Source organism: Symphodus melops (assembly GCF_947650265.1).
Source record: "Symphodus melops genome assembly, chromosome: 1".
Classification (NCBI taxonomy): Eukaryota; Metazoa; Chordata; class Actinopteri; order Labriformes; family Labridae; genus Symphodus; species Symphodus melops.
This window is the reverse complement of record NC_136691.1, coordinates 48,359,534-48,381,773: the sequence shown is the minus strand read 5'-3', so window position 1 is coordinate 48,381,773 and position 22,240 is coordinate 48,359,534. Positions and strand designations below refer to the sequence as shown.

Below are 22,240 nucleotides of genomic sequence, written 5' to 3'. Positions count from 1 at the left end.
TCGCAGAACCACTCATTCAGCACGGTGGTCCTCCCATTGTCGAGTAGCTGTTTAAGTCCCTGCTTAGACAAGGATTCAGCTTTCTTCAGGAGACTATTTTGAATTGATCAGCACACCAAACACACGTTTACCCCCTCATCGTTTTTACATTTACAACATTAAGCTGTACTTTTAGTAGATGATACGTTAAATCCATTACTCTCCCACTGACCTTAAATGTTGCATCTTTGGCAGATGGATATAAATGCTTTCACAACAAATGAAAGTTAAGGTAGTTATCTGAGGTCTTTTTCTGCCTGATGCTCTCTAACAGGATATCCCCCAATGTTCAGTTTCTCTCAGGGAGCCTCCATTCACTCAGAAGCAGTGAAGGGGAAGTAATGTTATTGTTCTCCAGCTTTCTCTAGCAAGGGTGGATCCTCTTAGCTCTATGGGATGAGTGGTGATCCATATGTTACTGGAGCTTGAAAAGAACCTTTCTACTGCAGCTTTTGGCTTTATCTTATTTCCATGCTAACTCCAATTTAATCAATTAATTGATTTTAAGTCTAAGGTAGGTTTGACGCTGTCCTTGGTGCTGAATTAGATGTTTTGATTAAAGTCTTAACTGACCTAAAAGGTAGTACACTGAGAACATACACCCTGTCACTTACAGCAGGTGTTTCTTATTTTTGGAAACCCTTTTTGTTTCAATCTTTTGTGTTAATGTAAGCCGCAAAAAGGGCTCAATTTTTGCAGTTTCTCTCGAAATACAATTCTTGATTTACATCCTTGAAGCAGAAGGGGGTTGATTTCTTTTACAAACATTTATTGAGAGAGAGAGAGAGAGAGAGAGAGAGAGAGAGAGAGAGAGAGAGAGAGAGAGAGAGAGAGAGAGAGAGAGAGAGAGAGAGAGAGAGAGAGAGAGAGAGAGAGAGAGAGAGAGAGAGAGAGAGAGAGAGAGAGAGAAACTGCAAGTCTTTCTTAATAATCATCAGGAGCTCTGAGGGGCGGTGTCCACCAGTTGGATAGAGGAGAGCCGGTGCGCACTTAGGCTCCACTTTTACGCATCAGTTGTTCGTGAAGGCGTCAGTGCCGAAGATACGTCGAATCTGGATTTTTTTTAAAAAGCTGAATTATTTTACCTGCATATTTTGACACAAGTTAGGTTAAAGCAGGTATCCAAAGTACAGCATACATCAGCGGAGTGAGCGGAACAAGTGGACCCACAGAAAGTTTCCGTCATGGGAGCGCGCGGATGGAACTCAGCGCGTCTTGGGTTCATCGTTTGTGGATATTTTGCGTTTTTCTGCGGTGAGATTTTCCCTCAGGCTGAAGCGGGCTGCAGGGAGAGAGAGAGCCCAAACTGCTGCACCGGCCGTAACAATGAATGTTTTGAGTACACTAGGAGGAAAACTGTGTGCTACTGTGATACCTACTGTCAGAAAACCAGAGACTGTTGCGAGGACTACCAGAGTGTGTGTCAAATATCCGGTGAGTTGCATAAATTATCCTGATCAAAGAAAATGTTGAAAGGTATTGGGCATCAAAGCTCAAAGTGGCCTACAACTATAGTTCATTGCGGATTCTGTATGCGTCCCGCTGTCCCGTTAGGATGTTGTTCATTGTTGTCCAGTCTGAACCGGTGATGACTGGCATTTAGGTGACATGGAGACAGTGAGACATACTACACGTAGCTGTCTCTAGTGCGTCCATTAAGGCTGTTTGTTTAAAGTGACCATCCAGAGGTGACAATTCGTACAGGGCTGTTTTAATAGTTGCAGGTTGTGTGTTTTTAAGTTTGTCGTGTTGACCCTTGGCATTGGAAGTTTCAGAACTTGGCTTAAAGGTGGTTAACGAGAGTAGTGAGTTATCGTGAAGTCACACATCAGCATCAGCAAGGCAGTAGATCTGCCACATTGATGGTTTGAAAAACATGAATTGTCAACTATTCGATAATCGATTGATTGAGTCAGTGATTTTTCAATCAGAATTGTCCAGTGTTTAAAGGATTTCGGCCTCTTAACTGTGAGGATGTCCAGTAGGCTAAAGGAAGTGTATTTGCGTTTTAGACTCTGAAGAAACATTTTTAAGACGCAAACCAAGAAACTCAGAAGTTGTGTTGAGCTTTTTATAAACAGGCAAAAAAGATGAACCGATCATTTGTAGAATTATTGGGAGTTGGTGTTTGATAAAGAAAAATACTTTAAAATTGCAGCCACGTAGGTGAGTTTTCTCTTCAACAAATCATGATAAACTGTGCTGGGAATCATGAGATGAAGGGTAATTGTTCAAAGAAAATGTGAGCGTTGGTTACCTCGTTGCTGCTATATAAGGACACATGAGGGACTGGACACCATGGGAACAGACTGCCAAAGATGGTCAGAGTACAGAAGAGCTGTGTGTGTCTGAGAGTTGACAGTCAGGAAACACTCAGGGACCTTACAGTATGTTGAAACATCTCAAGTTCACAGAGAGTAATTATAAGTGTGTAGATCCACTCAGAGTGTGACCCTCGTTTTAAGTGCTCACTAACAGTCACCTGCAGGGTCGCTCCTCGAGGTCAAAGGCCACTTTAAATGCTCCTTTGTTCCCTCTATTTAGCTACATTTAGTGTATACATTGTGAGCCTCTGTCTGAGTGTTGAGTCTGTGCTCTAATGAGAACTGGCTGCTCCATTCAGACTGAGGTCAATCACTTTCCAGTATTAAACAAAAACTTCTTTAGTAGAAGCAGTTATATATCTTATGAGACCACACTGTTAACTTCAAAGCTGAACTACTATGGAATCTCTCTCACTGCTGGAAAAACAAAAAACAAAAACATACTAGTGTAAGTACGCTGTGCACGGTTGAATCAGTTAACTCATCCACATAATCTTACATTCATTAATAAATTAAACCTTAAAAATCTGTTGTTTTCAGTAAAGTGGTAAAGACAATCATTTTGTTGTACTGATTTTTAAACACTTATTTGTCCTCATTGCAGGTTCAACTTCTCATCCTGGGGCACTTTGTTGCGTGTCATCCCCAACTCTTTCTTCCCAATTCTCCTTTCTCTCCCTATCTGTTCTAATTAAGGCCCAAAGACCCCAACCATTCTACAAACGATATGCATTTATTACAAACAGCAGTATGGCTCTTCAATATTAAAAAAAAAGCGCATTAAAAACTCACACATTCAATTTAGAACTTTTTTGCCACGCTAGAAAAAGTGTATTATTTGTCTTTGAATTCAGGCTTACTTTTAGACTGTTGTTTATTCTTTTCCAACGCACAATGCATCAATTTGTATCCTAATGAATACAAAGAGGTGTATATAGTTGCATCTTAATCTTACAAAAAAGATTACTTCACATTGAGAACTGATTGGAGAATCAGTTCTCAATGTGTGTGTGTGTTATTAAGCCAGCATTTAACATCAAGCAGACAGCTGAGTCGAGTCCAGGCGTCATTGATCTATCCCATAAATCTGCAGGATGAAGCTTTTCAGAAAAAGCTCAGGGACGATCCTCAGGTCAGTTTTGATGCTCCTCAGCTCAGCGTTGAGTCATTACTGTTGTGTTCACCAGCAGCTGGGGCCTCAGAGGTCAGCTCACGGCTGCATGTGCATCACTTCAGTCACGTGTCAGAGGACTTTTTACCTCTCCCTGTAGACCTCATATGCTGCTCTGACAGGTTGATCATGATGTGTGACAGGGAAACAAAAGATCTGTCCTGCATGTGTTACAGGTTAAAAAAAAGGTTTCTCTGCAAAGAATGTGTGATGACCAACATGTTTGCAGGATTTTATTGGACAAAGTTGTTATCTACTCTAATTATGACAGATTTACAACAATTAAAACCCCATTGTATTGGGAAAAAAACAAAAAAGTACCCTTCTAATGCAGAAAATTACAGGGTGCCATTGAATCATCAAGTTTCAGCAAAAAATAAGAAATAACAAATATTTGAATCGGCAAAAAAAAAAAAAAAAAGGTCTTACTTATAACGTTTGTTTTAAAAGGGACTTTTAAGATGGTTTGTTATCAGCCGTAATCGGACTTAAGATGAAGAAGAAGATAATGTTAACATGACCTCTACAAGCTGTACGGATGATTGAACACCGAGGGATGCTGGGAGACACACCTTGACTTCCTCCCTCTGCAACCTGAGCATCTCTACTGTATAAACACCACACAGGCTGTAGTTCAGCTCAGCTTCATCAAAGCACCCTGATGTTTTTTCACCCACATCACACTCTGACTTTATCTGATCCTGATCCTGCAGCTCTGCAGCACATGGCGGCGTCTGTCTGTGTACTGTCTGTCACAGTCTGTAATTTAGTCGTGTCAGCTGTAGCCGAGCAAAGAGCCTGAAGTGGGTGACATCAGAGGAGACACAGAGAAGGAGTCAGACTGTTTGCACCACTCACACAAACACTCAAAGGTCTGAAGAGTGAGATAAGATTCACTGTAGAGATGTTTTTTAAATGGAGGTTTTGGCAGGTACTGTAGTTTGTTGACAGTGTGGAGGAGTTTTATGTGCACATGATATTTATGAGTCTCTGTTAAGTGCTGTTAGAGATTAAAATGAAACAAGATGAATCACTGGAGGAATATTAGACATGTATTGTGCATTCTGAAACAGTTTGACTTACACAGAGTTTTCCTTAAATATGTAAAGTCTTTAAGCTAAAAATGTCCTTCCTTTTGGGGCTGTGGTTCAGTGGTGGAGTCGGTTGTCTCTCAACTGAAAGGTCAGGGGTTCGATCTCCAGCTCCTGCCCTCGCTTGTCCAATGTGTCCTTGGGAAAAACACTTATCCCCAAGTTGCTCTTGCTGCTTCATCTGCAGCATAACCGTGTGTATGCATCGGATTAGTTTATACTGATGGACACTTTAGATAGCAGCCTCTGCTATCAGTGTGTGAATGGGAAGATTTGGCACGCAGTTTAAAATAGCTTTGAGTAATCAAAAGACTGAAAAGGGTGGGGGCGCCGGTGGCACAGTGGTTAGTGTGAGTGCCCCATGTACATATGTACCTCCAATCTGGCAGCCCAGGTTCAAATCTGTGTCCAATAAAGGCCTCAATGAGTAATGAGTAGTAATAAAGGCCTGAATAGTTTATTTAGTTAAACAGTCATGCTAAGCTTCAGATCTATTTGTTAAAAAGTGAGGTGTTGGAATTGAACAGCATTAAGGTTCTCCGTGATTTGGTCCCAATCTTATCTTTTCTAGAGTCATAACTTAAAGCAAATACATAAACAAAAGTTAAGACTGAAACTTTATATATTTCACTTTTAGAATTTCCATTGAACCATTGGGGTCAATCATAAAAAAAAAAAGAATGTCGGCTGACATATTAACTCTGTGTCAATACTGCATTATGCTGCAGAATGGGATTCAGAACACATGGCTTATTTGGAAATTTAAAGGAAGAAATGCATCATGGGAGAGGCAGGGAAGACGAGTCAGAATCCAATGTAGCCTCAATTGTTACTTTTTTAATAACGTGGAATTTGATTGGGCACTAAGGATTGTAAATGAAACCTCAGAAAAGACTGCTGCTCCGTGAACAAGGATATGAATGTACATTGGGAGTTGTGTCCAGTTGAAGGAGTACTCATGAAAAGTCACATCTTTTGAAAGTCTACTGTTACTCTGTAAGAGTAAGAGAGGAAGAGGAGGGGAAGTTCGTCTCTCCTCCTGTACAGCTGGTAGTTCTCACTGGAACAGGAGGACGTGTTGTAGCCTCTGATCCACCAGAGGTTTGCTCATCATGTATCTCTTGCTCTCCTCCTTCTGCTTCTCTTCCTTTTTTTAGTGATATGTATGTGCTGGCATGACATCTTGTTTGCTTCTTTCCATCTACGTTTACTCCCTCCTCGTCTTCATTGCTTTAACCATGCTCTCCCTTTAGCATCAATGAGTAATGAATGTTTTTACAATGCTGAAGCTGAAACAGCCCAGCTGCTGCAATCTGTCCTTCCAGTTTCTCTTGGTACACACGAACTGCACACACCCAAATAGATAATCCTGGTTGTTAATTTGATGTTCATCATCTGGACTCTTTATGACCAGATAGCAAAAGTGTTTATAAAAAAGTAACTGTTCTTTAGTAGAAATTGTTTGTGGGGAAATACATTCACATACACGATAAACCATGTGGTCTATAGATCTCATGAGATGGATTTTCATTGAGATTTTTCATTGACATTTGTGAGCCCTTTTATCTTTGATGATTTGATAAGTGCAGTTTTGAGTAGAAATACTAAACACATTATACAGGATGGCCATGCATGCATTTAGGTAAATGCATTGATGTCCCCATCAGCATGAATTAAAATCATTTTAGTGATTTCTCTACATTTTCTTTGTCTACCATCATGTCAGCCTCTTCTCCTGTAGTACACAGCAACAGCTGCTTGCTATAAAACATGCTTAAATACATTAACGTTTTTAAATGGGCCTGATTAGCATTAGCATTGGAGTCTCAGCAATCAACATGCATTGGTGTGATGAACATTATTCTATGAACACAGACATATATTGTGTTTCTAAACATAGACTGACAGAAATAATTGTCTAAGTGATATCACCAATTGGTTTCTAAAGAAAGTCACCTCGAAAATATCCAGACCAGGCAGTAAACATTATTTATTTATTTCTGCTGTCAAAATAGGCCTTTTAGAATGGGTGTGTACAGAACTGGTCATCTGCATTGGCTTCATTTTTCATTTTGGTTATTTTACATCATGTAAGTATTTTAATTTAGTTGAAAAAATTGCTGTACATATTAATATGATTAAAACACTGATAATATAGCTCTGTTATTTACGGGTTAAGTGTTGAGTACAACACCCTATAAGGAAAAGCCTAAGTAATTATATTACTTCTTTAAACCTTCAGGGAGTAATATACATCACTTACAAAAAGAGGGAAAGTGGACACTAATTATCAGTTTCTCAGACATATTTTACAGACAACAGCCTGTTCTTTAGATTAAACTAAAAACAAACAAACCTTGAATTGTTGTTTGAAAACCTTGAATGTGTCCTTGTTGTTCAAGTTTGTTCTTGTCTTGAACCTGAGGTAGTATAGAGGTGACGCTTTCACAATGCTTATTTTGTTACTTTCTTTTGCACGTTTTCTCAGTTTCTCAGACTAATCTTAGGAATAATTCACTTCGTCTTTGAACGATGTCTGTGAAGGTAAACAGGTGAACTTTTCACTGCAAGGAGTAATCTTTTTGTCCAAAATCTTTTTTTGTTTTTATTTTGCAGTTTCATTTATTTTAAGCACAGTGAGTTAGAGACAGTCACAAGTCTGTTTGTGTACTGACAATCAATCCTCTTACTTTTTTTCCTGTTTCTTTTTTCTCTCCGATATACAAATAATTCTCCTTCATTTTTCTCTATTGACTTTCATTGACAAACTCTGGTTTTGCATATTTTGGGATGCTGCTTTGGTTTAAAGTTTGTCAGCCCTCAGGGCCCTTACTGGTCTGGGCCCCAAGCAGCTGCTGGCTTTGACCTGTTGACAAGCAGCACCTCTGGTTAAAGAGTAGCAGAATGGATATTCCCTCATGTTAATATAGTGTTGGCAGGACATGCAACACAAACACTTCCTGCAGTTTGTACAAAAAAATGTGTCTCAACTGTGTTTGTAATGAACCCTTTTAATGAGTTGGTTAGTTTGGCTTCTCTTTTCAAGGTGTCTACAGGAAACATTTATGTGTTAACCTGTTATTCGGGCTCAGCCTTGTGTCCCTCACCTCTATTAACAGCCTTATTGGCCTCCCCTGTGTGACTGAACATTATAAGCTTGTCTGATGGGACCAGGGCCCAGCTCTCTACATGGGAGGGAGGTTGGTTGGGGAGGTTTTTGGGGTGCAATGGTCCTCAGAGCAGCTGGACATCTGGGTCCCATTAAATAAGAGATGGGGGTTGGATTGAGGGGGTGGGGGAGTAAAGAGGGGACCAAAAAGGAGAAGAGACAGATGGGGGAGAAAGAACAAGAGAGAATTGGGGACAAAGTGATAAAGGAAGAAGAAGATAAAGAAAATTGGGTGGGCAGGTCTGATAACTCTTTTGTTGCAGGAAAGCTAACATGGAAGAAGAAATCAGGGGAAGTGGAAGAAAGGGCTGGATAGTACACTATTATCTCACTGTAGCAAGCGTGAAAGAAGATTGGCTGACACATTGGGAGATAATAGTGCTGAGGCTGGATGCATTTAGAGTTTGGTTTTGTTAGTTTTGTTTGTCTGAAGTTTTGCCAACTGTTGAGAAAATCAACGGTAATGCATTCTGACTCGATCCAAGCAAACTCTGATCACTGTCAACTATTGTTTTCAAACTGGCTCAATATTTCGCAAGCACCATTTCTACAGATATCTTGCTTCAAAGCGCATAAAAACAACTTCAATGTGTTTAATCGTCAGCAAATAAAGAACCCCTGACTTTTATCAGATGTGCTTGTAACTCTTGCTAAATCCTGATTGGCATTCAGTTGACATTACTTTTGTTTGAACTTAGCCACACAAAAACAGGTAATATGATGAAAGATAGAAGTGCAAAAAATACTAAAACTCTCTCCAGTTTTACAAAAAGGCTTATTTATGTACAACGTTTAAGTTATTGTCAGAGTCTAAATGAGAAAAATATGGTTTCAGGGAAGAGGCAGATCAATTTTAAAAAATACTTTAATGCCAGTAGTTAAAGTAGATATAATTAGGAGACATATAAGGGTTATTAAAAGTTAACCTTCTGTTTGTGTAGGGCTGTTGATGATGGCAACACTTATAATTATTTGAATTGATATTGAGATCACGATTTTTAAACACAATTATTGATTGATTTTTTTAAACTTCTGATTTTTTTAAGCATCAGTTGCATTCATCAAAGTTAAATACTCTCAACACTAACACATTTTAAACACTTTGAAAAATGAGCCTGAACTGAAAACAGATATGAGAACATCATATTTTACCAAACAAAATTTTTAAAAAAAGTTAGTGATGATGTACTCTTTGGACATAACAAGGGCAATAGAGCATGCAGCGTAGTATTTGTTTAATCAAGATGATCTTGTTATCCTGATTGTGTTTGGCCAAAATAGAAATTGAAATTGAGACTTGATAAATGGCCCAGCCCTACGTGTGTGTGCTGTGTGTGCACAAACTTCAGGCCAATCTGCTAAAAGAGAGTGCCCTAGTTGGGCCACCCCAGTGAAAAAGTCTGGATCTGCCCTGTTTTTTTTTAGGGCCTTCAGACCAAATTCTGTATTAGAGAGTACAGATCTAAAGTCAATTGCAGTAAAACACAATCTCTGTTCAAGTATAGATGGGTTCTTTTAACCCCTTGAAAACACTTTGTAAAAGTATCAGCTGATGTTGAACATAAATGACTGAAAATGCTGACAACAAGTGCCATTTGTTTCCTGTACTGGGGTTGAAGGTCAGAGGTGGCGGTGCAGGTCGGCTTTCCAACTTTCCCGTCAACATTGCTAAGAGGGGACGCAGAGGCTGCGGGTAAGGCTGTCGCAGACTGTCTGCAGGGGTTTTCATGTGGGTGGTAGAACTGTCGCACTGCTGGTACCAGAAACAGAGCAGGGGGACCACCACAGTTTTGGTAATTGCCTTCTGACCCCTGGTGGCTTAGGGGCAACAGGCTGAGACTTCCAGACATGCCCTCAGTCCTGGTTCCTCGGAGGGGTAATCACCCCGTTTCCCCCTCATTTGCGGGAACTCGCTGACCCTATCAGTTTCACAGAAGTGAAGATCTAAACTGATCTGTTTGGTCGGCTTTTTTTTTACTCCATGGAAGAAAAACATCAGAAAATTAGCTGCTCATGAGAACACAAGAGGAAGGAAAGGCGGGGAGAGGATAAGAAGAGGTGGAGGAGGCTAGAGAAGGAAGCTGACATGTGTCTGATTCCATTACACCCCTGCGTATTCTCTTTACAAAGTTAAAGTCACTCTACAAGAGTACAGGGTGTTATGTGTGTGTCTGTGTGTTTTAGGGTGATGACTGAAGGTGGAACAAACCCAAGTGGGTGGGTTTAATCTGACAGAAATTGTTTTCGATGTGTGTGTGTGTGTGTGTGTGTGATCTGGGAAAGGCTAGTGTCAGGTGGGCAGCACTAATGTGCAGGAATGCAGAGATTCCACAGTGGCTTTGTGGATCGCCTCTGTCACTGAGACTGCAGCCCCCCCTCTCCCTCTGAAACCCCAACAAGACCATGGGAATGAACCGAACAGGCGGCACCTTGAAAGCTCTGTCTCTCTCTTTCTACTGTTCACACACACACACACACACACACACACACACACACACACACACACACACACACACACACTTATTCAGTTGCAGCATTGTACTGCAGGGTGAGTGTGCATTATAAAGACAGAATTAGGTAGATTAGACGGCGAGGGCGGATTAGATCCAGTTATGGTATATTTATCCTCTCACTCCCTGTAATTTCTTGAGAACATCGAATAGCTTCATGCTGTGCGCACCTGCTCTCCTTGTATTCAACTTTTACTCTGTACATCACTAAAAGCAGAAGCTTCACTGCAACATCAGATTACTTGAATTTAGTATTCTGATGTAAAAGTTTCCATTTATTGATTTCTTGGTGAAAGTTGAGAAGACCTCTCTCCTCATTTGTTTAGCACTTCCTCTCTTGACCAAGCTGTTAAATGTCTACCCTTATTAAATGTCTGTGTTTGACAAGGCCTGATTACTGCTGGAGAGTCTTAGCTTTGATCAGAGCAGACATCGAAAGAATACAGCTTCCTCTTAGCCTGATGTAATTGGCGAAATCAACCTACTGAACAGGAAGCCTGATTGCCACTGCTATTTTGTTTATGTCGTGCACTGTGTGTGTGTGTGTGTGTGTGTGTGTGTGTGTGTGTGTGTGTGTGTGTGTGCGCACATGTTTTTATGTGTGCTCTGTATGTGTGTGCAAACAGGATGCAAAATGAGTTCCTTTTTTAGGTGGCTGCACACATATGACCTGGGTTGCAGACTTCCTGAGTCTGGGGTTCTGGCTTGGCGATCTGATATAAGTTCATGGTAATGAGCCGGTAACTTGTTTGCTCCCAACCTACCTGAGTAAATCGCCCGTACAAAATTATTCAAATCTGGGTGTGTGCTGCAACTCACACTTTCAGCCATGCAGTAAGGTATGACCGCAAAGATTTAAGAGTGTTTCAAAGTTTAAACTATCTCAGGGGTATAGATCAATTCAGGAGAGCATGTGTCTTTGCACAGCTGGAGGAGTTTAAACCACAGACTGTATAATTGAAGTGGACGTCGCCTGTTGTTTTTAAAAGTGGAATGACGTGCCGATGCTTTAAACCTGCAGTGCTTCTCATGGCCAGTGCGGGACGACTCGAAAAAGGTGAAATTTCAGAAACTAGATGGAACAGGACACAACTTCTCTCTTGTTTTATTACCCCAGTTAACATTTCACATTAAACATATAAATAGGGCAAAAAGTACCGGTAATCACACCTTCAGGGCTTTTCTTTGGAATTAACACATTTATCTTTCTGGTCCAAAACCCTTCAACTGATCTTTCTGTTTTCCAGCAGCCATTGACTGTGTGGTGGGCTCCTGGGGTCCCTGGTCGTCATGCACATCACCATGTGGTGTTGGCAGTACAGAGAGGAGTCGCCAGGTGTCTGTTCCTCCGAGAAACGGAGGAACGCCATGTCCTGACCTAAAACAACGCAGAGGATGCTTTGGAAACAACGCCATATGCAGCACGGCGAAAGGTGAGAAGATGACCTTTTAAATGCATGCATGTATGCAAGCACGCACTCTCACTCTGACCTCTGTTACATATTAATTTGGTATTTCAGTATTCCCCAGAGTACAACTTGTTCACACTTGTACTGTAAGTAACACATCTGGTCTGAAGCCTTATCTCCAGCTGCAGTGTTTTAAAACGTCTTGTGCTTGGCTGTTAAAACACTTTCCGAGAAATTAAACACCACTAGGGCACAGACGAACACGAGTCCAAGGAAAACAAATGTGGCATGTGATTATCATTTTACTGTTCTACAATTGAAAGAGATTTTCAAAAGTATAAAGAAATAATACTAAATAAAAATGTATATTTTTGGACATAAATGTTGGTATTTAATTTCCTCCTTTTTGACCTCACACCTGACCTGCAGAGGTGGCAAAGATCCTGCCTGATTCTTTCAAGAGGAACTTCAAGGACCCGTGGAGGCGACCACACATGCTGATGAAGGAGGAGAAGGCCAGGTAAGGCCTTAATTATCAGACCACAAACAAACATGCAAGACTGCTCACAACTGACCTGGCGTGGCCACTTTGTTTTTGTCTGTCATGATGGCTTTTATGTGCAGTCTGTGCAGAGAGGCGTAATTAGAGCTGAAATGCGTGGAGTGATTTTAAGTACGGCCCTACAAAAAAACAATCATTTAAAAAAAAGTATTAGTGTAACTTTCCTGAAAATGCACAGCTTGTTTTTCCAAAAGATTTCATGATTCTTTATCGTAATGCAAAAATCATAACCCATATAATGTTGTGGTTTTTTTTTACCAGCATCATCTTTTCTTTCGTGTTGCAAACTCCAGAGCTTCTTTTCAACTTTACTTATATATCTGGGATTTATTATCCTAGGTTCATATCAGTTTTTTTTCCCTTGGTTTTGTCTTAGTTTCAAAGTTCAATTTAAGATCAACTTTGTGCTCCAAAAGATTACAGAGTACAGACCATGGCCAAGGTTGCCAAATCTACAGCGACTTGAAAACGCTTTGACTGTGTAACATGAATGTTGTCATAGGATATCAGCATCATGAGCTGACCTTCACTGATAAGACGACCATAATCCATGTAAAAGGAACACTCCACCTGCTCAGATGTCATATTTGATCTAAGCTGATTGCAGATGTTCTCAGATCTGGAAAAATAAGTAACAAGGGGATAAAATCATGGCTGGCTTCCTGACAGCCCACAGCTTTTCACACTGATTAAAATGCACATCAGATACCCTTGTTGTGACTAAAATACAAAGCATCAGGGGATTGGAAGAACATTACTCATAATTGTGAGGGATACGTTTGAGTGATTCGCAGAGACATCTGGTGCCTGTTTTTTTTTTATTATGGAAGTTGGCCAAGGAAAGAGGGGTTCAAATAACACAATATGATGATCTCAGGTTGTAGATGTGACATTAATCTGAACGAATAATATTTGACTCTAATTTGGCAGAAGACTTAAAGTATCTCAATTGTGTCTGTAATCCACAGTGTGTAAGAAAAGCTATATCTATGTTTTCTTGGACAAACCATTCCACAGGGGATGGTGTTTTGTCGCAGCTGGCTGAATCAGAGACAAAATAAATAGTGCAGAAGTTCAAAGAGCCTGCCAGAGAACACAGTGATAAAAAAACAAGAACGCATTATTGTTACCAGTGAACAGATTGAGCTGTGTTGATTCTAGGCTATACGTCAGGTGACACTGCTGGATGACCTTCCAATAGAGCTAATCTCTTTTCAGAATGTTTAATTTGTCTGGTAGTTGTGATCAAGTACAGCTGTGGGGTGAAATATTGGCCACGTTTGATTGGCTTTTACCTTGAAATAACTTCAAGGGAAAAGTTGACACCTGGTGTATTTTGAACTGGTTAAATTTGACTGTGGGGTTTGCTGATGCTTTATTAGCATATATGTATGGAGGTTTTGCTACAAGTTAAGTCAGATTTAACTTTTTTAAATTTTTGTTGCGAATATTAGGAATTAAAAATAAGTCAAATGTTGTCTATTATCTTTGACCCCTCTCCTTTCTCTCCTCTTCCTCGATCTGTTCTTACAGTTACTGTGTGTACCTGCGTGTAAAACAGGCCAGTGCAGTGTGTAAACTCAAACTGTGGAGTGCTCAGCTGGTGAGAGAGAGACTGGTCTGTGCAGAGTGTCAGAGTGCTGCCATGTCGAAGTCAGATCGCTGTGGAGGCGACGGCCTCGAGAGCACCAGGTAAACAAAAACAGTGAAATATGTAACTGAAGAATTTTGTTCATTGCACTGCTGACAGTTTTTGAGTTTAGGTTAGTAGGCCTGAACATGTTTTAACAAAGCTTAGACATCAGTAGCAAAGAAGAGTGAGAGAAACATTTTTACTGTGACTAATGACTGAAAAGACGACGAGGTCAGCATTAACATCAAAAATACTTAAAATAATAGGTTTAGCGAGGCTAAGAAAATATGTCTTCAGGATCAAGTACAAGCTGTTTGTGACAGAAGTAAAATAACTTACACAACGAAAACACAAGCCCAATACCTCAGCAAGACACACCCTTGTCAAGCCAACACCAATCGAAATGAAAAAGAAAAGCCACACCAGCACTACTGCCATCACAATCAACATCACAATCATCACCACCATCACCTAACAAACATAAACATCAGTAACATACACCCTCACCAGCTCCATAACAGCAACACAAACAAAAACAGTAACACTATCACCATCACCAATGCCTCCACCTATGAAAAAAAGAGTGTTCCATGAAAGGAGTGACCTTTTAACTCACCCCATATTCCTGCTTTGACAACTACGAAGCATCTGTGTGAAGGATATTGGACCAAAAGCTCCATCTGCACAGACTTATGATTTCTAATTATATTTACAAATGGAAATACTATGATTGTACAGAAATTTCCCGCAATATAGGTTGTGATTACACATGATGAAAATCAAATAAGTTTCCTATATCGTAACTCAGGGATGTAATGACAGATAAATGTCTTTTTTTTTTGCAGAACGTTCTGGTCAGCAGCCTCAGTCCCAGGGTGTCACGGATCCTGGGTGCGAGAGTTATCTTCTGAGGGCTGCCGATGCCCTCCCTACTCTGTGCTCTTTGTGTGAGTCGACATGCTAACCCCAGACGTCTGTATGCAGGGACAAGAGTTCCCTCAACACCTCCTGCTTACTGTGGAGAACCCTGCCAGCCAAGCCAGACCGCTGTCCGATCCAGATTACTGGATAGGTAACTCAAGGAGATCAGCAGCATCCTGCCACTTTTTTCTTTTCACCTCATTCTCTGTACTGTATACACTTTTACTAAGCACACAAAAGTTCTTGCATTTGACAGCCACATCATGTTCTTATTCTCCTCCAAAGCACAGCTGCATCTATATATGCCTTTTTTTATACTTCTGAATCTTTGCTATCTACCTCCATCAATATAATAGCATTTGTTTATGCATAATGTATAAATATATAAATATATGATTTTGCTTTATACATTTTCTACTTTTGATTGTTTATGTGTTATGTATATGGGACTATATGACGACAGTTATTTGTATACAACAGTATAAACACCAAACAGCAGTTGCGGCACCCAGTTTAACCTCCAATCCGAGGGGTCTTCAAACACCTGCAGGTTGTAGACCCTGAAAACTGGTTCACCCAAATGTGTTCATCGCTACAGTCCTTGAGTTTTTTTGTGTTTTAGAGTTAAGTCCTTTTTATCTTTCAACAAAAAAAACATGTATACCAGCCAGCCAAGTTGGATATCAGGTATTAATTCTCAGGTCCTGAGATTTGTGTCTTTGTCTCCCATCAAGCGTCTACCTTTTGATGTCAATTATTGATCTTTTTAGTCATTTAAAGTGGCTTAGATCTGAAATCAGTCCCATTTGTTAGACTTAAGGTTGTTGGAGAGGAAAACGAGCCATTTAAGAGAATCTCACAGTTGTTTCTCTCTGTCCTGTGTCCAAAGACAGATTGCTTAATAACTCTTGTTTTCACTACCCGCCCTCCTCAGAAAACCTATTACTTTCACAAGGGAGTTTATTATCCATTATAATTATCATGTACAGCCACGTCCCTCCCATTTTAATAGCAGTATATCCTCCCAGCACTCCCCAAGGCTCCTTCAGCTTCACTCCTTTATCTTCTTGTCCCGTGGTGTCGTCTTTAAAAGAAACTAGCGATAGACCACAGCATTGCCTGCTTTACAGTTGGCTCAGTTCACCTTCCCTCATGTCTCGATCTGTCAGTTTGAGAGGAGGACATGTGGTACCAGAAAAAGGCTTTTCTCTCAGGAAAGCTGTGTCCTTCTCTTTCTTTTCCTTCTCTGTGTCTGTGTTTGTGTTTATTTATTATAAATTTGGTAATGATTTTATTAGTGCAGCACAGCATACTCTGTACACTGTCCATTATTGAAAATAAAAAAAGAACACTAATTGAATCCTTCCTTGTCATATTTTCCAATGTGGAATATATATGCACAACATTGAAATGTTTGTGTTACACAGTCCATCATTACTATTTCTGACCTCTACCCTCTGTGATAACTACTATGAGCTCAGCTCAGCCCTGATAAGTACATCCTTCATTCTGATCAGTGCTTACAAGCAGAACCTCACAGTTAAGCAGTGGAGCACTGCTGAATACACATAACTCAATGAAAACATGTGCCCATCAACATACTTTTGTTACATTCTTTGCATGTTTTTCCTGTGGTGTAAACGAGATGACGACAAGAAAAATGACAACTAATGTCTATAATCATGCTTTGGTGTAACATTCTTCGACAATTTAGGGTTTGCTTTTGTTATGTAACTGCCGGAGAAGAAGTGTGGATGTGCTAAATACAGAACCTGAGAACATGGAGAACATATGGCCTCGGAGAAAACCTCTGCAATATGCACTTTTGTTTGTTTTACACCCACTCTGAATAAGTAAACCAGGAAAACTAATACGAACGTTGTTGACACATGGGCAGAGATGCTGAGCATCAAGAGAGAGGTATTTTAATTCTTTGTGTTACCTGAACGCCTATCTTCTTGTGTTTCTCACATTTTTAATACAGTTTGAACAACATGGTACAGAAATAACAGATTTTCTTTTAGTTTGTAATGTTATTTATATGATCTTGCCAATGATTTATCCATTGAATTGCTGTTATTGCTTGATTAATTACACTTTTATTGCTCAGTACAACCTCTCGGCACTGCTTGGGGGTATCAGTAAGTAAAGACACGAGTATCAATAACAGAATGGTGGGCTATAGCACATTTTAGGATTAGAATTGAAGGATGTTCAAATTATACCAATCGCCCATATTTGGCCCTACAGTTTAATATGTTTTATGGGGAAAATGGAAAAGGTACTTTGACCTTTGTGGAAAACAGGAGGACCAAATATCTGGAAAATCATCGACAATAGTCCTTTGGTAAAAATTCTCCTGTCTTCTTTTAAGTTTATTCTCTGCTGCACTTCATCTTTACCTCGTACATTAATCTCTCCAGCCGCCAATTCCCTGCTCTCCCCCTCTCCCTACCAAACTCCCCTCCGTCAGCACAACTCTTTATTTTCTCTTACTACAACAGTGGCAATAGAGTGCTGTCAGCCTGACAGTCCATCCCCTCTGAAGCAGGCTTTACCCCCCTGGCTGTTCAGACTCTGCTGCTAACCCGCTTTCCAAAGGGCAGGAAGACCCATCTCTGGCCCAGTGCCTGATGGGCTCTGACAGCAGTGTGCTCTGGGATTATGCCCGCTGAAAAGGGGGGCATTCCAGCACTGGCGGCCTTTGTCACAGCATGGCCACTGTTTGCTTTTGACAAGACAGCTGTTCAAAGCCCTCCTGGCCCTCACGGATGGTGTTAAAGGAGAGAACCCAGGGGTGACTTCCGTTTATAGGAGGTGTCAGTGGCATGTATACCTACCTCTACCGGAGGGGACTTGAGCATCAGACTGTTTTACACAATGACATTTGAGTTAAAACACAGACTTACAGTAGATAATTATCTTCCCTAAACACACTTTTACCACCATTACAATCTGTGCCCACACACAAACAACTTTAACTCAACCAATACCTTTTATTTACCAGTTCACTAATGCACTAGTATTTCTGTTTGTTATTTCTTCACTTAACTGGGCAGGAAAATAGAATAATGAAAAGTCAAATATAATAAATCTTTCGATTAATTCTTGAGAGATGCTGAAAAAAACTCTTAAGGCTGAGACATGTGTTGGTCTTCCACATCTTGAGGACTTTGTTGGTTGGTACCCCTATTTCCACCCTGTGTGTCCCCCCCAGTGTTGTAAGATGTATGTGTGTTTTAAGATGTATGAACTGTTATTAGCAAGTCTCCCTAATAAGGGCCTCTGCAAGAGCAGCTGGTCCAACACATAGGAATGATAATGAATGGACAGCTCCACATGTGGACCCGACCTGCACAGCAACACAGCTGGTATAAATGCAACAGTCTGTACAGTAACAACACACACACACACCTTATGATAATCATATCAAAAACAAGAATGTTTGTCTTTTTTCTTAGGATCATGTATCATTACAGGACTATTTATTTGAATTCTTTTGATTGCAAATGCAATCAAATGTGCGTCTCTGCTTCGGCTTGACTTAAATCCATCTTGGTCCGATTTTATCCTAACAAACATGCTAGCTTCATACTACAGCACAGAAAAATTACAAAGCCTTCTAAACATGTACAAATCAATTAAAGATTTAGAGCAGTTTCGACAGGAGCTCATGGTGTGTATTCCATCCTTGTTATGTGGCGTCACCTTGTGGCACTCCAGACTTCCTGCTTCTCTTCTACAAAGGATTTTTTCCAAACACCTTCAACTCCCCTTACAGATGCTTTTATTGGGTATGTGATTTTGATAACACATGAAAAATGGCAAAATCAGAAAAAACATTGTGATCCACATTTGGATTTCATTAACCTATAATTCAAATAAAAAGTCTTAAGAGTGGTTCATGTACACATAAATGTATCCCAGCAGAGATATATTGTAAATAATAAAAGGGATATACATCAGGTTAACTTTATGTTCACACGTAGCTTCTTCACATGTTTGTGTTGTACAATAATTCACTTGATTTCCATCTGCAGTATACCATACATTTCTCTATATTGACAATTTATATAACACTACAGCAAACGGCACGCCATACTTCAAAGAACTCAATGTTTCAAACAAAGTGAAGCATCCTATGAGGAGACGTAACAGTGGAGAAGGAATCATGGCACAGGATTAAAAGCTATTCTAGCGCTCATATGAATATATAAATATGTAAGGCAAAAAGTGAACGAAGCTGGACATACAAGGTGTTTGTACACATGGATGCAGGTCAAGTTGTTCCAGTTAGCACTGACATGAAACATATATCCTAAACGTTGTAATTTAAGACATGTTCTGAGTTCTTATAGACTCACTGAATTATAATTCCTTGAATATCAATCTATTTTTCTATTTAGCCTGAATGATGAACAAAGTCGTAACCAGTTGTAAATCTTTGGTGATTAACTACATTCAGACCGAGGTTCAGAGGGGCAAGATGTTGAAAATAAACTAATAGATCTTAACAGAGACAATCCCTTACATCCCTACACACATGGTGTACAGTCTTCCCTTCTAAAAAAAAACATATCAGTGAAGTGGCCGGAGGAGTTTCTAAATAAGCTTGGATTTAAAAATCGAAACAGATATGAAGTGAAAAGTGTCAGTCATCTTACAAGAAGAGGATTAGTTCACAAAAGTGTTGACTTTGTTATCTGAAGCATTAGTACACAGTTTATTCAAGAGAGGCCAGGACGAGGAGCAAAGTGGGCAGGATCTGTTGAAGTCTTCAGTTACTGTAAAATGAGTCCCAAGTGTTTGTTCTTATTTCAGGTTCTTAATCTGTTGGTTTGTGTTGCCAATCTTGACATCCATTTTGTCCACTTTATTCAGCAGGGCATCAATGGAGTCGTCCTGAGCGTCAATCTCCGACTGGAGGCCAATTCCAAGGTTCTTCAGTCTGCTCAAGCCACTGCACATCTCATCTGCAGGATTCCCAAAGGATATTGTTAAATTGTGGAAAAGAGGACAATAATTGCTGGGGGTCTTTAATTCCTGTTAGGATTTATACCTCAGTCAGAATATACTGTACACTACTATATAAAAAAAAAAAAACATGTTTATGTTTTTATATATATATATATATATATATATATAAATAAATCAAGGCTTTAGGTTGAGAAATTATGTTTTTTTTCTTCACAATAACAACACTTTGTTTCTTTCCTGAGGGGTCGTTGTATAAAACAGAATAATAGAATCAAATATAAATACAAGAGGATTTATTTTGAAAGCTTTTCTACCTAGGTTATTGTCGAGGGTCTGGTGTGCTTCCCGTAGGTGTCTATTTTGAGAGTATCCATTCTGCTGCGATGAGCTGTTACCCATTGACGCAGAGGCCCCAAATCCTGAAACAAAGTAAAAGTGAATGAACGCAACACCAGTATTACTTGTGGTTGTTAAAAGATTAGTTTGTTGTGAAAATCTTACCTTCTGTATTCAAATGCCTCAGGTTCGGATGGCTGGCTTGGTACTTGTCTTCCTGTTCTCTGCTGCTGGACAAGGCGCTCTGTAGTCTGAGAAAGAAACATACACAACGCTTGAGTGAAGGAGAGAGCACAAAAAGAAGCTGTACCCAGCAAAAACCAACATTTTAAAAAGGTATAATATGCAACATTTCAAACATCAATACAGCAGATATCATTTAGGTCAAACTCCTTCTGGTGGTGTTGTTCTCGGCTCTGCGTTTACTTGTACGGGATGGCACTTCCTTTAGATTGTTTACGTTTTGTTCAGAGGCTCGTGTGAACCCTGCCCTGCCACCACACTCAGAGACCCTGTATGACACAATGGTGGCGTGTCGTCACAATAGTACATTTTAAGTAGTGGACCTTCCCAACCGAAGAAATATATATATATTTTTGGTCATAAATACTTAAACTTAAAAATACTTCTTAAAACATTTAAGAACCAAAACCACTTTGACCTGCATATCTGACCAGTCTGACAAATGACCAACAAATACAGCTACGCTGTTTGTGTGAGGAACACTCTGTAGTTTGTTACTTTTTTGATTTACTCCTACCTTTGTACAAGGGAACATGATGACTAACCAAAACAACTCTTTCTCACAGATTGGCAGTGTAACTGGATATCCATACCTCCATCTCACATTGTTAAAGATTTGAGGGAGGTAATGGTGGCCTTGACCTTTTCATCGAAACCCGACTCTTTATATTTGACCCCAATTGGAGGTTTAAACAAAATCTGAAGATACTTCCACGAGGCACCTATCTCCAACCTAATTGAAAAGGACTCATGGTGAATTTTTTTTTTTTTTGAGGAAGTTGACTGATTGTTTTGATAAAAAATAGTCATAACTTCAACATAGCATCACAACCAACTAATGAATTCTTTGGTTATGGACTAAACCAGGAAAGAAATCCTCTAATCCATAAAGTCCAGGTCGATGTCTGAAGTATATTTGAAGACATGTCCTCCAGGCTTTCCAGAAGTCACATATACAACAGTTGAGTAGTCAGACATACAGATGAACCACAAGGAAACATAATGCCTTTGACGCCATCACTTTAAGGGAGGCCAGAATAAACTGTCCAACCACTACAGACAAATAGCAGAAGCTTCTCAAAAGGTAATCATTTGAATTTCATTTTAGCAATCAATTAAAAGCTTCTACCCTGAAAAACAGAAAAATTAAATCAACAAATCTTTGAAAGGAGTAAATCTAACCTATCATTCCCCTGGTAAGCCTTTGGCTCCTCGGGAGGTGGCTTTGTCTCTGGCTTGCCCTTGAAGTAATTGATAAGGCCACCCCACACACTCTTGATGCTGGTAATATGCGTCTGGCTGGTCTTCAGGTCCTGATCCATGTTGTCCAACATTTTGTCTGCCCTTTTCAGGACCTCACCCTGTCGCATCAGCTCCTACACACACAGAAGGAGAGAGAGAATGAGAAGAGAAACTACAAGATTTTCTTTTGGTTGGTCATTTCCTTGGAGGCGAGGAAGTTCGTTGTGTTCCAGGATAATGTTGAAGATGTCGCCGTACCTCTCCAGTTTCTACGCCCATCTTCTCGGATTCATAAATAAGACCAAGGGAGCGATGACTGCTGTCCACAGCCGACTGAGCCGTACGCATCACTTCCTGCTGGAGGTATCGCTGCCTCCTCTCCGCTTCACTCAACCCACTGTCACTGAAATCCTCATCGAAACCCCTACTTTTGGGTTTAAAATCTTCCTCATCGTCATCTGCAAATGGGTTGTGGGATTTAGGGTAGGCCATCTGTGGGGCGGACACAGTTGTTGACAAAAATCTTAGCAAGACATCACAATACTTTCTAAAGCATTACACTGCATCTCCTGATCTTCATATCAGGAAAGTATTCCAACTGAGAGATGCACTT

The 22,240-nt window shown here is 40.0% G+C and overlaps 2 protein-coding genes across 5 annotated transcripts in view; one reads left to right on the top strand and one right to left on the bottom strand.

Moving 5' to 3' along the window:
* Window positions 1-981: 981 nt before the first annotated feature.
* Window positions 982-16,189, top strand: LOC306820889 (somatomedin-B and thrombospondin type-1 domain-containing protein). 2 transcript variants are annotated; one of them, XM_079338953.1, is made up of 5 exons: window positions 982-1,473; window positions 11,555-11,737; window positions 12,143-12,233; window positions 13,809-13,967; window positions 14,754-16,189. In XM_079338953.1, exons 1-5 carry the CDS (start codon window positions 1,224-1,226, stop codon window positions 14,857-14,859), a joined length of 789 nt encoding a protein of 262 aa, XP_079195079.1. In that variant the 5' UTR covers window positions 982-1,223; the 3' UTR covers window positions 14,860-16,189. The 2 variants fall into 2 exon arrangements, with proteins under 2 accessions (XP_079195079.1, XP_079195078.1); XM_079338952.1 differs by having other exon boundaries at window positions 11,552-11,737.
* Window positions 16,190-18,599: 2,410 nt separating this feature from the next.
* snap29 (synaptosome associated protein 29) overlaps window positions 18,600-22,240 on the bottom strand; it is a 4,560-nt gene continuing 919 nt past the window's right edge. For all 3 annotated transcript variants that reach the window (XM_079368372.1, XM_079368373.1, XM_079368374.1), the window contains exons 2-6: window positions 21,886-22,119; window positions 21,568-21,761; window positions 20,308-20,393; window positions 20,121-20,225; window positions 18,600-19,802 (exon numbers count right to left, since the gene is read on the bottom strand). In XM_079368372.1, coding sequence (XP_079224498.1) covers window positions 19,642-19,802; window positions 20,121-20,225; window positions 20,308-20,393; window positions 21,568-21,761; window positions 21,886-22,119 — 780 coding nt within the window. In that variant the 3' untranslated portion in view covers window positions 18,600-19,641. The remainder of the gene's footprint in view (window positions 19,803-20,120; window positions 20,226-20,307; window positions 20,394-21,567; window positions 21,762-21,885; window positions 22,120-22,240) is intronic.